This window comes from Rhincodon typus, chromosome 12, assembly GCF_021869965.1.
Source record: "Rhincodon typus isolate 14 chromosome 12, sRhiTyp1.1, whole genome shotgun sequence".
In the NCBI taxonomy this organism is placed as follows: Eukaryota; Metazoa; Chordata; class Chondrichthyes; order Orectolobiformes; family Rhincodontidae; genus Rhincodon; species Rhincodon typus.
The window spans coordinates 29,814,186-29,830,593 of record NC_063343.1 but is presented as its reverse complement, the minus strand read 5'-3'; the positions used below and the strand labels follow the sequence as shown (position 1 = coordinate 29,830,593).

Sequence of the window (16,408 nt, the reverse complement as noted above, 5' to 3'; positions counted from 1 at the left end):
GCCTCAACTATTTACAATCTCTAAATTACTTTAGTTAGGGATAGAAGATACTTTGGCCAAACTTGCAGATGATACTAAAAATAGTTGGAAAGTAAATTGCATTTGAAGTAGTAAGAAATTTATAAATGGATATGTATAAATTAGGTGAAGGGGCCTTATTTGGCAGATAGTGTAATGCGGATAAGTGGCAAATTGAATTTTGGCATTTATCACTAAGTATAAAAAAAAAGAAGCATTGGTGCAACTGTACAAATCATTAGTGAGACTGCACCTAGAGTATTGTGTAGAATTTTGGTCCCCTTATTTGAGGAGGGATATAGTTGTATTGAGGGCAGTTCAGGAGGTTTACTGGATTGATTCCAAAAATGAGGGGTTTATCTTAAGACAGAATGAGAAGTTTAGGTCTATACTCTCTGGAGGTTGAAGAATGAGAGGAGATCTATTTGAGGTGGATAAGATGCTAATGGGATTGACAACTTAGATGTAGAGAGGATGTTTCCTGTTATGAGACAATCTAGAATAGCTTTGGGATAAGGGGTAGCAGATGTAAAACAGTTGGAGAAATTACTTCTCTAAGAGTCATGAATCTCTGGAATGCAGTGGATGCTACCACATTGAGTAAATTTGAGGAGGAGAGAGGCAGACTTAATAATAGGTTGAAGGGTTATGGACAGGGGACAGAAAGTGAAGTTCAGGCTGTAAATGAGATCTGGATTAATCCTATTGAGTAGTAGAGCAGGCTGAAGGGGCTGAATTGTCTAATCAAGCTCCTGGTTTTTATTTAAATCATGCTTTCTTTCACAAGAGTATGTACAGCACAGGAACAATCCATACTATCCAGCAAATCCATGACACGGTTTGTGCTCCACACTAGCTTTCTCTTCTTTAAAGCTAACCACACATTCTTGTATTCCTGTTGCACTTGTTTCTCTATTTTCCCCTAAAAATTAATTATCTGTTACTCATGACAGCAAGTTTCACACTTTAATCATTTTCTCAGTGAAGTTTCACCCAAATTCCACATTGGATTTTATAATGATATACATGGCTCCTGTTTATGGCCCTTAAATGATCTATGGGTATCCATCAGCACATTTTTTGATTTTAAAGGCCATCTGGTCACTTCTCATCTTTATTGGGAGAAAACATTAAATCTAGTTTGAAGTTAGCAATTTGAAAGTCAACAATAGACAATCCAGGAAATGGAAATACCTCCCTGATCTTGACAGTTTATGATAATTAATAGAGATATTAACTGCCAGGTTAGTTGTAGCAGAGGCCACACATGGAGGTAAAACCTTCTACTTATGCAATGTAAAAACTGAACTATTACTATGAACTATTTCATTATGGTTTTATATACTATAGTATATCTACAGATCAAGATACACTTGTAAATCTCAAAGAATTCAATCATTGAAGAAAGCAATTATAGAGCCATAATTTTAATGGTAACTGACAGCTATACCACTCCTCGGAACAGAAATTGAGAAATAGGTTCTGTCCCTCAAAAGTTACAAGAATAATCCATTGGAGAATGCACATAATTCATTTACAAGTGGAATGGTATGCAAGAATTGAATTACAGAAGAAATTCTTTTCAAGGCTGATAATGTGTTTGCTGAATGCTACAGTCCATTTGTTTTAAAAAAGCCATTCAAGATACGTCCATCTTTTCCTGCACAGAATCCACCAAAGCATTATATTCATCTGGATAAAAACATCTGTAAGATTCAATCTTTCTCTTGATTTGATTTGGTGTGTCCTGGTAATAATTTATCTCATCTCTCGCCATCGCCTGAAGAGGAAAGTGAAAAGCACATATTCAATGGCTTAGATTTTTTTAAAAAATTACATCGGTGCATAAAAAATACTTAACAATATAGATTTATAAAGTTCAAGCTCCAAACCCTGATCTATTCAAAATCAGTACAAACGAGGCCTTTTGTCTTACCAAGTCTGCACTGGCAAAAACAACTAAATCTACATCTTTCAAGTACTTTGGCCCATTGTCTTGAATTCAGTCGCATTTCAAGTGCTCATGTAAGTATTATTTAAAGGTTGTGAGATTTCCTGCCTTAATTACCCTCCCAGGCAGTGCATTCCAGATTCCCTCCAACCTCTGGTTGAAATTTCTTTTCTTCAAATCCCCTCTAAACCTCCTGCCTTTCGCCATAAAATTATACTCCTTGTTTTTGACCTTTCAACTAAGAGGAACAGCTCCTTTCTATCCAACCTGTCCACGCCCCTTATAATCTTATACATCAATTAGTTCCCTGTTCAGTCGAGTCTGTTCTCAAGAAACCAACCCAAACATATCCAACCTCTCCTCAGAGTTTAAGTCTTCCATCCCAGGCAACATCCTGGAGAATCTCCTCTGCATCCATCCCGTCCAGTACAAATACATCCTTACCATAGTATTGTGACCAGAAATGCACCCCAGCTGTGGCCTAACAAAAGTTTTGTACAGCTCTAATTTGATATCCCTGATCTTATAATCTGTGTCATGACTGATGAAGGCAAGTGTCCCATATACCTTCTTAACTACCCAATTAACCTGTCTTGCTGCCTTCAAGGCTCTGTGGACAAGCAACCCACTATCGCTCTGTCCTTCTGAGCTTCCTAGTGTCCTGCCATTCACTGAGTACTCAATAATTGAATTCAATAAAATATCTAGAATTAAGAATCTAATGATGACCATCAATCCATTGTTGATTGTTGGAAAAACCCATCTAGTTCATTAATGTCCTTTAGGGAAGGAAACTGCCATCCTTACCTGGTCTGGCCTACATGTGGTTGACTCTGAACTGCCTTCTAGGCAATTAGGGATGGGCAACAAATGCTGCCTAGCCAGCGACACCCTCATCCCATTAATGAATAAAGAAATAAAAATACAAACTACATCAACTGTACTATCCTCACCTACTCCCAAAAAATTCAATCGATTTTTTAAGGCATGTCGTCCTTCTGACAAAGCTATGCTGACATCCCTGATCAAATCTCCCACCATGACAGACTGTGTAATTTTAAATCAATAAAAGAGCAATATGGAATAAAATGCTAACCTAATGGCAACTATGTCACCACTGTTAATTGTTGTAAAAGCCCAACTGGTTTGCTAATGTCCTTCAGGGTAGGAAAATCTGCTGTCCTTACCTGGTCTGGCCTACATGTGACTCCAGACCCACAGCAATGTGGTTGATTCTTAACTGCCCTTTGAACAATTAAAGATGGACAATAAATGCCAACCTAGCCAGCATGCCCAGATCCCATCAATGAATTAAGAAAATATTGTGGCTACAAGACCAGATCAAAAGCTAAGAACTTTGTGGCGTGTAACTCCCCTCCATTCTTCCCGAAATATATATATGTAATAGTACAAGTCAGGAATGTGATACAATACTCTCCACTTGCCTGAAAGTGCACAGTTCCAATAACACTTGAAAGGTTCAACAACAGAAGGACAAAGCAGCCCACTTGACTGGATTCCCATTCATCATTTTCAACACTCACTACCTTCATGACCAATGCATGGCAGCAGCAACTCACTGAGGCCCTTTGATAAGGTCCTCCAAACCTATTATCTCTACACCTAGAAAGACGAGATGATGCATGGGAGCATCAACACCTGCAAGCTCCCCTTAAAGTCATACATTATTCTGACTTGCAGCTATGTCCCTGGATCAAAATCCTGGAACTCCCTTCCTATAAGCACTATGGGTTGCCGACACCCCAAGGACTGAAGCAGTTCAAGACAGCAGCTCACCATCACCTGCTTCAGGGCCATTAGACACAGGCAATAATTATTGGCCTAGCCACCAAGGCCCTTACACCAAACCAAAACAAAGTCATGATGAAAAATAATTAACATGCATGAATGACAATGGATACTTATGCTTCAAAAGTTACGGACGACTATTTAATTTTCTACTTCTACCACCGATTTTAGTTTTAGACTCATCTACATTTAATTTAATTTTTATATTAAGAAAAGTAGCTCCGATTTTAACTTAGTTTGTGAAATATGGGAACTATTTGTGCTTATATATGAAACACTACATCCCACCACTTCTTTGTCTGTGTCAAGGAGTTATGTTTAATATTTTGTTGGTGAGGTTTGTATCCGGCCAACTCCACCTTCTTAAAGCTGAGCAGTGTTAAATTATTTTAATATATATTTCATACCTTGTAATTGTCCTTGTAGTTCTCAATCATATGCCGAACATAATCAATTAATTCTCTGGACAGGGTAGTCTTTTTTACTTTTGGGAGGTTAGCTTCTGCTTCAAGCTCTAAAATGGGGAAAGGTTTGGAAGTAGTTTATATTTTACTTTCCAAAATTTCAAATTCACAAAACTAAGCAAGACCATCTAATATATTATCATTTTTATACATATATAAAGAGCAAGAGGGTTGGCCCACTCAAGAACAGAGAAGGGAATTTATGTGCAGAACCAGAGGAAATGGGCGAGATATTAAGTGAGTTAGTATTCACCATAGAGAAGGGCTTGGTGGGGAACAGTGTGTAGATAGTTTGGGTCATGTTGAGATCAAAAGAGGAGGTATTGGGGGCCTTGAAAAACATTAAGGTAGACAAGTCCCCAGGGTCTGATGGGATATACCCCAGAATACGGAGAGGGGCAAGGGAGGAAATTGCTGGGGCCTTGAAAGAAATCTTTGTTTCCTCAGTGGCTACAGGAGAGGTTCCAGAGGATTGGAGAATAGCCAATGTTGTTCCTTTGTTTAAGAAAGGTGGCAGGGATAATCCAGCTAATTTACAGGCCGGTAAGCCTTACATCAGTGGTAGGGAAATTATTAGAGAGGATTCTTTGAGACAGGATTCTTTGAGACAGGATTTACTCCCACTTGGAAATAAGTGGGCGTGTTAGCGAGAGGCAACATGGTTTTGTGAGTAAGAGGTCGTGTCTCATTAACTTGATTTGAGTTTTTTGAGGAAGTGATGAAGATGATCGATGAGGGTAGGGCAGCGGATGTTGTCTGCATGGACTTCAGTAAGGCCTTTGACAAGGTCCGTCATAGCAGACTGATACAGAAGGTAAAGTTGCATGGGGTCAGAAGTGAGCTTGCAAGATGGATAAAAAACTGGCTCGGTTATAAAAGACAGAGGGTAGCAGTGGAAGGGTGCATTTCTGAATGCAGGCTGTGACTAGTGGCGACCCTCAGGGATCAGTGTTGGGACCTTTGCTATTTATAATATATATAAAAGTGATTTGGAGGAAAATGTAACTGGTTTGATTTGCAAGTTTGCCGATGACACTAAGGTTGGTGGGATTGTGGATAGTGATGAGGACCGTCAGAGGATACAACAGGATATAGATTGGTTGGTGACTTGGGCAGAGAGATGGCAGATGGAGTTTAATCCAGAAAAATGTAAGGTAATGCATTTCAGAAGGTCTAATCCAGATGGATAAAATATACAGTAAATGGCAGAATCCTTAAGAGTACTGACAGGCAGAGGGATCTGGGTGTACAGGTACACAGGTCACTGAAAGTGGCAACGCAGGTGAAAGGCAACACAGGTGAAGAAGGTAGTCAACAAGGCATAAGGCATGCTTGCCTTTATCAGCTGAGGCATTGAGTTTAAAAATTGGCAGGTAATGTTGCAGCTCTATAGAACCTCAGTTAGGCCGCATTTGAAATATTTTGTTCAATTCTGGTCGCCACACTACCAAAAGGATGTGATGGCTTTGGAGGGGATACAGAAAAGATTTACCAAAATGTTGCTTGGTATGGAGGGCATTAGCTACGAGGAGAGGTTGGAGAAACTTGGGTAGCTCTCACTGGAACGATGGAGGTTGAGGGGAGACCTAATAGAAGTCCACAAGATTAGGAAGGGCATAGACAGAGTGGACAGTCAGAAGCTTGTTCCCAGGGTGGAAGAGTCAGTTACTAGGGGACATAGGCTTAAGGTGTGAGGGGCAAGGTGATGTACAAGTCAATTTTTTTTTTTTTGAAAAACAGAGGGTGGTGGGTGCAGATACTATAGTGACGTTTTAAGGGCATTTTGACAAATACATGAATAGGATGGGAATGGAGGCTTTATGGTCCCTGGAAAGGTAGGGGGGTTTACGTTGTGATGGGGAGCATGTTGGTGCAGGCTTGGAGGGCCGAAAGGCCTGTTCCTGTGCTGTACTTTTCTTTGTTCTAAATGTGCATGCGTGAACACCACTTTTGTTACCTAAAATTTTGGAATTAATTAAGCACTCTACACTAAAATATGAAAAATATAAAATCTTTGTTTTGAGAAGATTTGTAGCTTGAGTTGTGGGTGAGGTTGTAGACATGCTCACCGAGCCAGTGAGTTTGGTTGCAAACGCTTTGTCGCCTGCTAGGTAACAATGTCAGTGTGCTTCCGGTTGAATTGAATTAGACCCTGTGTACAAACCACTAAGAAACAAAACTGGAAGTAATATCAACCACCCCAGCGAACCGAGGCATATAAATAACAAGCGGGATAGAACATTGACGCTTCACCGGAGGCGCACTGACGATGTTACCTAGTAGGGTGACAAAACGTTTGCAACCAAACTCACTGGCTCAGTGAGCATGTCTACAACCTCATAAAACATATGTTCTTGCATCTTTTAGTCGTATCCTTTAATTCATACAGAAACAGTCCCAACCTCCCTGATGAAATGATCAACAGTGACAAAAGTAAAGAAATGCAGAAAACAAAATGAGGATACAGTAGGACTGATAAAGATATCTAAAATGACGACTGGATACAAACCATTGATTACATATGGCTTAATAACGACTGGTTTTCCATTTATCAACGCTGTTTCCATTTTATATTGCTGTAAAACAAATTAAACAGAGGCAACTAAGAATAACTTGCACAATGTCACTATATGCAGATTCACAAAATTCAGATTGGACAAACTGGGATTTAAACATAAGCAAGCACAAGGTTTTAAGTTATTGGGATCAAGTTGAATAGTACAGGTATTTCCCCTATAACACAATAGTTGCGTTCTCGTGCAACTTCACGCAAACTGTTGGGGGGTGAGTACTGAGGGGCTGTCTTTTAGTCAAGCTGTTAATAACCGAGACTGCAACTGCCCTCTCAGCTGCATGTGAGTGTTTCAGGGGTGTAGTTTTTAAAGAATAATGGAGATATCCCCGGGGTCCTTCCTGACCAGCATTTAACACTGATTCCGTATCACCCAAAAACAGGTCACTCTTGCATTGCTTTCGGTGGGATCTTGCCGTGTACATATGTCCCCAACATCCCGCATTCGAAGAGAGATGACATTTTTGGATGGCACAGTTAGCACTGCTGCTTCACTGAGCCAGGGACCCAGGTTCGATTCCACCCTCGGCGACTGTGTGTGTAGCGTTTGCACATTCTCCCCGTGTCAGCGTGGCTTTCCTCCGGGTGCTCCGGTTTCCTCCCACAGTCTAAAGATGTGTAGGCTAGGTGGACCAGCCATGCTAAATTGCCCATTGTGTTCAGGGATGCGTAGGTTAGATGGGTTATACGGGAATGGTTCTGGGTGGGATGCTCTGAGGGTAAGTATGGACTTGTTGGGCCGAAGGGCCTGTTTCCACACTGTAGGGATTCTATGATTGATTGAATAGAAAATCACGTTATAGGGAAATCGCTGTACTGTACAGTAGAAAGTTGGCGTTATCCAAACAGCATCCACTATTCATCAATCGCGTTACAGCCAAATCGTGTTAACGAAACATGCGTTATAGCAGAAATACCTGTATTAATGTAGGTGAAAGTCACAGCTAATTTGCAGACAAAAAATATCCACAAAACCAAATGAGATGAATGACTAGTTACTTGTTTTGGATAATGTCTACTCATGTATAAATTTTGGATAGGTGAAAGGAATTCTCAGGTTCCTTGAATTGTGTCATGGGTCCTTGAAGAGCCACCCGAACTGGCAGGTGGAGGCCTGGTTTGAAGTCTTACCGACAGATCAGCATTTCTTGCAATTGCTGGACAGCAGGAAACGCAGATTGAATTTTACTTCATTACTGCAATCAACCCAGAGGCTGAAGCATTTGCAATTGAACCAAGTCAACACTAACTGTGGATCACAGTTTAAAAATTGAAAAGCAAGTCTGCCTAGCTGCACTTAGAATGACATTTCCATAGAACTACTTTAAAGACAAGACTTTCACCCAGATTTAGTTATAAATTTTCAGCACTCATAACATGTACAAGCCAGTTAAAGCCACAATCCAGCTTCAGTCAACCAATATTTCATAACTGTTTTAAGATATGTCACAACCGAAGGGGCTGGCAAGGGAAGACAACAAATCTTCCATGTGCACTAATATGAACTGGCTTGGGGAGTTTAAAAAATGACAGATTATCCACTAAGATAACAAGGTGTAGAGCTGGATGAACACAGCAGACCAAGCAGCATCAAAGGAGCAGCTGCTTGGCCTGCTGTGTTCATCCAGCTCTATACCTTGTTATCTCAGATTCTCCAGCATCGGCAGTTCCTACTATCTCTGAAACAAGACTATCCACTAAACTAGCTGTTCACGTGGAATGGAATAGCATTAGAAGCAGTTATTTTATTTCTGTAAAAAGTAACTCATGAATCAACCAACAATCACTGAAGCCCATAGAAAGTGGGATATTTCCATTATCCTTAAGTGGAGCTGGTATAACTGTCCTCATGGAGTGGAGAAGCTAGTTAAAGAAAGTGTTCTCATTTTGCAATTCTTTCGACAACATGGCAGAGTTGTTGGGAATACAGATGAGGGAAACTACCTCGATTATCTGCTTATCATCTTTTAATAGAAACCAAAACTAGAATTTTCCCCTGAAAGTTGACAGGATAGCTTCAAAGAAAGAAAAATACAAACTTCTGACAGTCATGCCTACCACTATTTAATGGCTGATCTACATTTCTCTATCTGCTGCTCATACCAACATCATAAATTTATCCTACATAAAATGTTGACAGCAGAAAGGCCCAGCTCCCTAGTGAATCTGCTGGCTACAGACTGGTATTATAGCCGTTTCATGGGGTGGCCAAGGGAAAATTGTAGTAAGCCCCAGGAAAGAGTAGTAACTGCCCTGAAATACTTCCATTACACCTTCAACATTCAGTTACTAAAATCCTGGGCTAGTCTGTTCCTCAACCTCTTACTGACCTTTTAAAAAAGGTCTATCACCATCTCCTCTAGTTTTGCAGCAGCGTCATGATTTTATTCCCATCTTCATACTATGGAAAGTAAATTGTAAGTCACGACAGTCCCAGAGAACAAAAATTAATTCCTTTCGAGAGATGATGACTGGTGGTGAGTTTATCCTGATAGTCACCGTACCTCTGGCAAGGGGAGAGGTTGAGCAGGTGAAGGCCTCATCATGACTTCAGCGAGTACAAAAATTGATCCTTCGTTGTCGATGTCATTCTGCAGTGTGAATCAGCCATCCAGCCAATCCCGGAGTGTCAGGCACTCAAAAATGAACAACATAAGCAGGAGACTGTAGCTTAGAAGACTTTTTTCATCTTAGGGACAAGTATTAAGTCACTAAGTAGGTTACGTAGTCAGATCATCAAGGTATGATGCCCACATTTTATGCACACTACAAAGATCTCAGGAGTATTTCAATGAATAGATAAGTCAGATAAGATGGTAAGAGCTTCTTTAAATGTATAAGAAGGAAGAGACAGACCAAAGTAGACATAGGCCCCTTAGAGAATGAGGCTGAAGAAATAATAATGAAGAAACAGGAAATGACAGAAAAGTTAAATAAACATTTTGCACTAAGCTTCAAGTAGAAGATGCTAATAGCATTCCAAAATTATTAAATAATCAAAGGGTAAAAAGGGGAGAAAAATAAACACAATAATTATCACCACAGCAAAGGTACTGTGGAAACTAATCAGGCTGAAGCTCGATAAGTCCTCCAAACCTTATGGGATGCATGATAGGATATCCAAAGAAGGAACTACCGAGATGGTGTATCACTGGCAGTAGTCCTCCAAAAATCCTTAGATTGTAGAAAAGTCCCAGAGGATTCGAAAACTGCTAATGTAATACCTTTATTTAGAAAGGGAAGACGTTTAAAAAATTAATTATAGATCATTTAGCTTTGACCCCTCACTGATTTTTCATTATTTTAATTTTATTCTTTTGTCAATTTTGGTTTGGAGCTGTGAACTGAAAACTGCAAGGTAAAAATGACTCTCTGGACTGTATGTAACAGCTTGTGTTAAAAGGAAAACAGACCACAGAAGTTAATTTCAGATAAGTTTCTGCTGACACTTTGTCACCAGGGAAGAATTTTGATGGTTGGATAAGAGCATTAAAGGCTGAGAATAGTTACCGTGCTCGCAGAGAAATTATTCTTTTAGAAGAATTCAGAATTTTCTTACCTTTCATAATCAGAACTCATGTAGAAGACCAAAGGGTACCAATAGCAAGATAAGCTGCTACAATGGCTGAAGATTATGAACTGAACCATGAAACATTGTTTTTGACATCCTCCCAGAAATTTGACAAGAATAAAAAATGGTAAAGAGAGTGAAAGGAAGGCAGGTAGCCAGGGTAGAGAATGAACAGAGGGCATGCCCCAAGAACTCCTCTTCAGAATAATAAGGAAATTGCCGAGGGTGGAGGTGAAGTTCAGAATCTTAAATGTTTCTACTGTAATAAGTTGGTCCATGTGTTCAGAATTTTGGAAATTGTGAAGAAGGACTTAAAGGAATAAATTGAGAAGGGAGAAAGGAACACAAAGATACGACCACAGACAAGGCTTTAGCTCTAACTATAATGAAAAGCTCAGAGGTAAATTCAGTTATTCGTAAAGAAACGTGTACGACAGATAAGAAGTATGCGGGATTTTTGATGAAAGAAAAGGTGATTCCTTTTCCTTCAGGTGTGGTAGCTAAAGCTATAACCATACCAAGAGATACATGGGCAAGTCAATTACTTCTGTTGGAGAAAGACTTGATTTTCCCTCCGGAGTTCAATGGGAGCTAAGTAAACAAGATTGGTGAAAAATATAACCCAGTTCCATTATATACAGTACAACTGGAACAGGATTTAGCTGGAGAAGCAATTCTTGGATTAGCAAAAGCATTCCTTCTGGGTAATGATTTGGCAGGACTAAAGGTAGCAGCTTCATCCATAATCATAGAATGCCCAAAGGAGGCACAAGAAACCGAACAATTACAGGAACAGGTTCCTGGTATATTTCCTTCATGTGTAGTAACCAGAGCAATGGTCAAACAAAATCTGTGAATAAGAGTTGATGTGACATCACAAGCAAGCAAAAGGATAGCTGAAACCTTCCTAAACGGTGAAGACAATCCAGGTGGAGTGTTTGGTATGATGTCCCCAATTGCAGCACAGAAAACAAATCCTGAATTATAGCTCAGTCAGCTCATAATGAGTTAGAAGCTGAAGGTGTTCTTGTCTTAAGAACGACTTGCTGTCTTCATAGACCCACCGATGAAGAATGGTTGGTTGTGCATCAGATAGTGGTACCACTCAGCTATCGTAGAGAAGAAGATGAGAACGTACAGGTGAGTGAAGTAGTGAGGGTGGTAGAGGAGGGTGTAAAACAAGGATGACAGCCAAGGAGAAAAAGGTAATTTACTAAGATTAGATTATTTGATTACAAAGGTTGGATATTAGACAATTAAATCACTGTATTTTTGTATCTGGAGAAAGACAGAGAGATATAGTAGGTTGCTCAGAAAATACAATTGTATTTGCAAAAGATACACTTGGATGTATCACATTAACTGAACTGAACATCAATATAGATAATTCAGACACAATCAAATAAAACCCATTTCGGTTAAACCCACAAAATCCCAGAAAAAGTAATAAAGGAAACTCAATACACATTGGAGAATCAATTGATTGAACCAAGCCAGAGTAATTGAAGTTCTCCCATAATATTGGTTTCTAAACCAGATGGTTCAATTAGATTGTGTGTAGATTACAGGAAAGTGAATGCAGTCACAAAGATGAATTCATAACCTATTCCCATACTAGAGATTGCATTGATAGGATTTATATTGCACCATTCTGATCTAAAATTGATTTGTTAAAAGGATATTGGCAAGTACTATAAAAGACAGCTAACGAAATTACCACATTTATCATATCTAATGGATTGTACAACGTTGGGTTATGCCATTTGTGTTTAAGAATGCCCCAGCCATATTTCAAAGATTAATGAAGTCTGTTATGGTTGAAGTACTTCACTGTCCAGTTTACTTGGATCACATCATAGTATTTAGTACCACATGGAAGTAACTTACAGAAGTCAGCCGAGTTGGTGTTAGATCTAGCAAAAAGTGAATTACTAAAAACCAAGGTGATATACTGTAGGACATGCTGTAGGACAAGGGCAGGTGTCACCCAAAACGGCAAAAGTAAAAGCCTTAATTGACTTTCCCACTCCTAAAATAAAATGAAAGATAATATAGTTCTTGGGAATGTAGACATTTTATCAATAGTTTGTACTGAATTTTAGTACAGTAGCTATACCTTTGACTAATTTGCTTCAAAAAAAATGTAAGATGATGTGACCAGAAAGCTTTCAAAAAGTTAAAAACAATTTTAACAAATGAACATGTGTTGACTGCACCTGACTCTGACAAACTTTTTAACTTAGCAGTAGATATAGCAATTTGGGGAAAGAAGCAGTTCTCTTACAGGATGACGAGGCTGGAATGGAGAAGCCCATAGCTAACTTTTCAAAAAGGTTGAATCAGCTTTGGAGGTGGCATTTTAAAGGAAGCACTAGCTATGATAGAAGCTCTTCAACATTTCAAAGTTTATGCTCTACATGGGAACTTTGAAACTATGGTGTTTACAATTCACAATCCGCTGACTTTTACTGATAAATTTAAAAATTAAAAAATTTAAGACTCCAAGATTGTTCAGATGGAGTTTAGATCTGCAGCATTTTAACATAAAACTTATACATATTTCCAGGAAAGAAAATGCAATTGCTGATACCTTGTCCTAAATATAAACTGTTGTAAATTTGAGGATATGACCAAGGAAGTTGAATAGTGATTAAGATTCCGGGGAGGGCAAGAATGAATAGCTGAGAGGTTTGAGTTTTGTTTGTTATTTAAGTATTACTAACCTTGTCATGGCATTCCTTTTTTACGAAAAGGAAATTCATGGGTTCAGGATGGAGGCATGTTAGAACCCGCACTGATTTTTCATTTATTTTATTCTTTTATCAGTTTTAGTTTGGAACTATGAGCTAAAGATAAAGCTAAAGATTTTGGACTGTGGGCAGCAGGATATGATAAAAGGAAAACAGACCAATCGAGCTTTCGTTTATTTGTGAGGCCAGGCCTGGAAGTTAAGTGCAGGTTGGTCCCTGTCAAAAGGTTCAGAAGACACCATCACCAGGGAAGAGCATTATGTTCAAACAGATTGCAGAATGTGGCTAGTAATGAGGTCGGTACATTTGGTCCCAGCAAGTCTAGAAAAGACATTATTGCCAAGAAGATGGCAGATGTTTAATGTTAACTGGGACCTCTTGGAGGAGATGATCAGTCTGTTGAAGTGGTCAGAGTTTGAACTGGGGGTGTTTTGGACTTTTGGGTTTTGTACTTTGAGGGAAAAAAAAAAATCTTGCTGCTGATGCTACAGCACAAGATTTGAAAGCTCCCTGCTTAACCTCTCATTTGCAGTTCTTGGAAGCTCAGAGAATAGAAAATTAAGTCATAAGTACTGTATTACTATCTTTTTTGAGTGAACTGTAAAGGAGACCCTGACCTACATCTTCAGAAAAATCAACCAAGAAACCATCATTAGCGCCTGTGGAACAATGCATCGTGAAAACCATTGAAGTAATCTTGCCAGGATGGTTACTTTCTTTTATTTTATCTCTTAACTGTGTTTGTTTGTCTGTCTGTTTTCAGCACCATTCACACAAAAGATAAATGGTTTTGAACTTGTAGATTAGACCAATTAGACTACTTCGTTGTTTAATTTTACTAAAGTTACTATATTGTTAATAAATTGCTACTTTTTTTGTTTAAGATACAAACCAGTGGCTGGAATTGTTTATTCACAAAGTATCAAATTAGTTATTCAAAAGTCTGATTAGGAACCATTGGGGTCAATTCTGAGGGTCTTTGAAAGTCTCAATTTTACTGTGTTGCAAATACAGGGGTAGACTGATGTGAGATAACAAGGTGTAGAGCTGGATAAACACAGCAGGCCAAGCAGCATCAGAGGTGCAGGAAAGCTGACGTTTCGGGTCTAGACCCTTCTCCTACAATCTCTATAGACTGATGTGGTTTGGTTGTCTGTTTCCATGTCGCAATGAAAGGATGTTATAGCAGAGCATTTAGAAATATATAATAGCAGAGTCAGAATACCTTTACAAAGGAGAAATCATGCTTGACAAATTAGAATTTTTTGAGGTGGTAATAAGCAAGATTGATAAAGGAGAAGCAGTGGATATAATAAATTTGGATTTCCAGAAGGCATTTGATTACGTTATTTAATAACACAAAAGCCCATGATGTTGGAGGTAGTGTATTAGCATGGATAGATGGCATAGGGGGCATTTTCAGGATGGCAACCTGTAACTAGCAGGGTGCCACGGGGATTAGTGCTGTGGTCACAATTATTTACAATACATGATAATGACTTGGATAAAGAAAGTGAATATATTTTTGCCAAGTTTGCAGATAACACAGAAATAAATGAGTGGAAGTGCTAAGGACGATAGAGGGTCTGCAGAGGGATACAGATAATGTATTTACTGTATTTTCATAAATACATGTAACAATAAATATGCTATATTAGATTAAGCAAGTGGGGTAGACATTTGCCAGAGTAGATACGATAGGTTGAATGGCCTATTTCTGGTACTGCATTTCATGGTCTAATTGTCTTTAGCTTTAAAACAGAATCTCGGTTGTACACACCTTGTTCTTCTTAATGGGAACTGCACAGTTTGGGTCAGATGCCAAACCCATGTCAGCTAGATTCTGAGCAACTGATTTCTTGTCGTCCCATACTTTTCTCATCTGTGCACTAAAAAAAAAAAATTTGAATTAAACATTTTTTCTCAATTATTAAACACTTGTATAACTTGTCACAAAAGAATATTATCTGGGACATTCCAACAAAATAATTTTGCAATTGCTGCAAATTAGCATTACAACAGGATAACTTATAATATTTGTAAGAGTGAACAATATTTCATTAATCATGGCAAGAAAGTACAGCACCAGAAAGTGCTGAAATTTAAATGGCCAGTTACAAAGCCACATTAATTTTGTGCACAACTATCTAATCACTTTTTTCCTTACTATATTTCCCCACAACATTTGTCTTTAATTGAGATATGCAAGACACTAAAGGGGATTGACAAAGTTGACGTGGAGACGATGCTCTCTCATGGAGCAATCTGGAACAAGAGGCCAGTTTTAGGATAAGGGGTAGGTAATTTTAAAGAGGACAGAAATTCCTTCTCTTGAACAGTTGTAAATCCATGGAATTCACTACCACAGAGTGTGGTGTTTTCTGGAACATTGGGTAAATTTATGGAGGAGCAAAACAAATTTTTAATTATTAATGGGTCGAAGGATCATGGAAAGCAGGCAGAAAAGTGAAGGTGAGGCTGAAATTAGATTATCCATGATTGTTTTGAATGGTGGAGTCGGCTTGAGGAGCTAAATTGCCTACTCCTGCTTCTAGTTCTAATGTTTCTAAGGGCCCCGGTTAACTAGGCTGCTGGCATGTCAAAATCAGATTAATACCAACTGCACAATGTTGAATCCCTGTTCTGGTTGAAGTTGACTTGTGGCCTATTTCCCCACCCCACCTGTACTAAAATACTACAGCATTTAGCTATGATTCAGGAAATAACCTTAAAGGACCTGCCTTCAGGCACAGTACTCGAGAAAAAGAACATCTGCCCATGTTACATCTGCTCAACAATTCCACGTTCTATATCGGGTAGTTAAATCTAAATGCACCTTCCCTCTTCTGAGCTTCAGTCTGAAATTTATGTCAATTTTAAATATGCAGTATTATCCAATTTTCTGTTCCTTAGCAATCTTGATTAAAAGTTAATCTAATCATTTCAGCCAAAATAAACAACTCCACAGACCTCAACACCACTTCATAACTTAACATCTGAATTTAGCCATCAGTTTAGTTCCCCAATTCTGCACGGTCTCTATTGCCTGGATATGAGGCAAGATTTGAGCAAATAATTTAGACTGACATGTAACAGTGGTATTAAGGGAGAACTACACTCAGTGGAGGTTTTTGTTAGATGAAACAGCCAATTTGCAGAAAACAGGGTGCGTACTGTAACACCACACAGTCAGAATACAAATGACTGGAACATATCCGAGGTACCGGATTGATTTTGTATTTTAAAAACCAAAAGAACTGCGGATGCTGTTAA

General features: G+C 38.8%; 1 protein-coding gene across 1 annotated transcript in view; it reads right to left on the bottom strand.

Moving 5' to 3' along the window:
• Positions 1–1,429: 1,429 nt before the first annotated feature.
• nop16 (NOP16 nucleolar protein homolog (yeast)) overlaps positions 1,430–16,408 on the bottom strand; it is a 16,734-nt gene continuing 1,755 nt past the window's right edge. Inside the window, exons 2-5 of the mRNA XM_020516884.2 lie at positions 14,916–15,024; positions 6,752–6,818; positions 4,186–4,292; positions 1,430–1,798 (exon numbers count right to left, since the gene is read on the bottom strand). Coding sequence (XP_020372473.2) covers positions 1,658–1,798; positions 4,186–4,292; positions 6,752–6,818; positions 14,916–15,024 — 424 coding nt within the window. The 3' untranslated portion in view covers positions 1,430–1,657. The remainder of the gene's footprint in view (positions 1,799–4,185; positions 4,293–6,751; positions 6,819–14,915; positions 15,025–16,408) is intronic.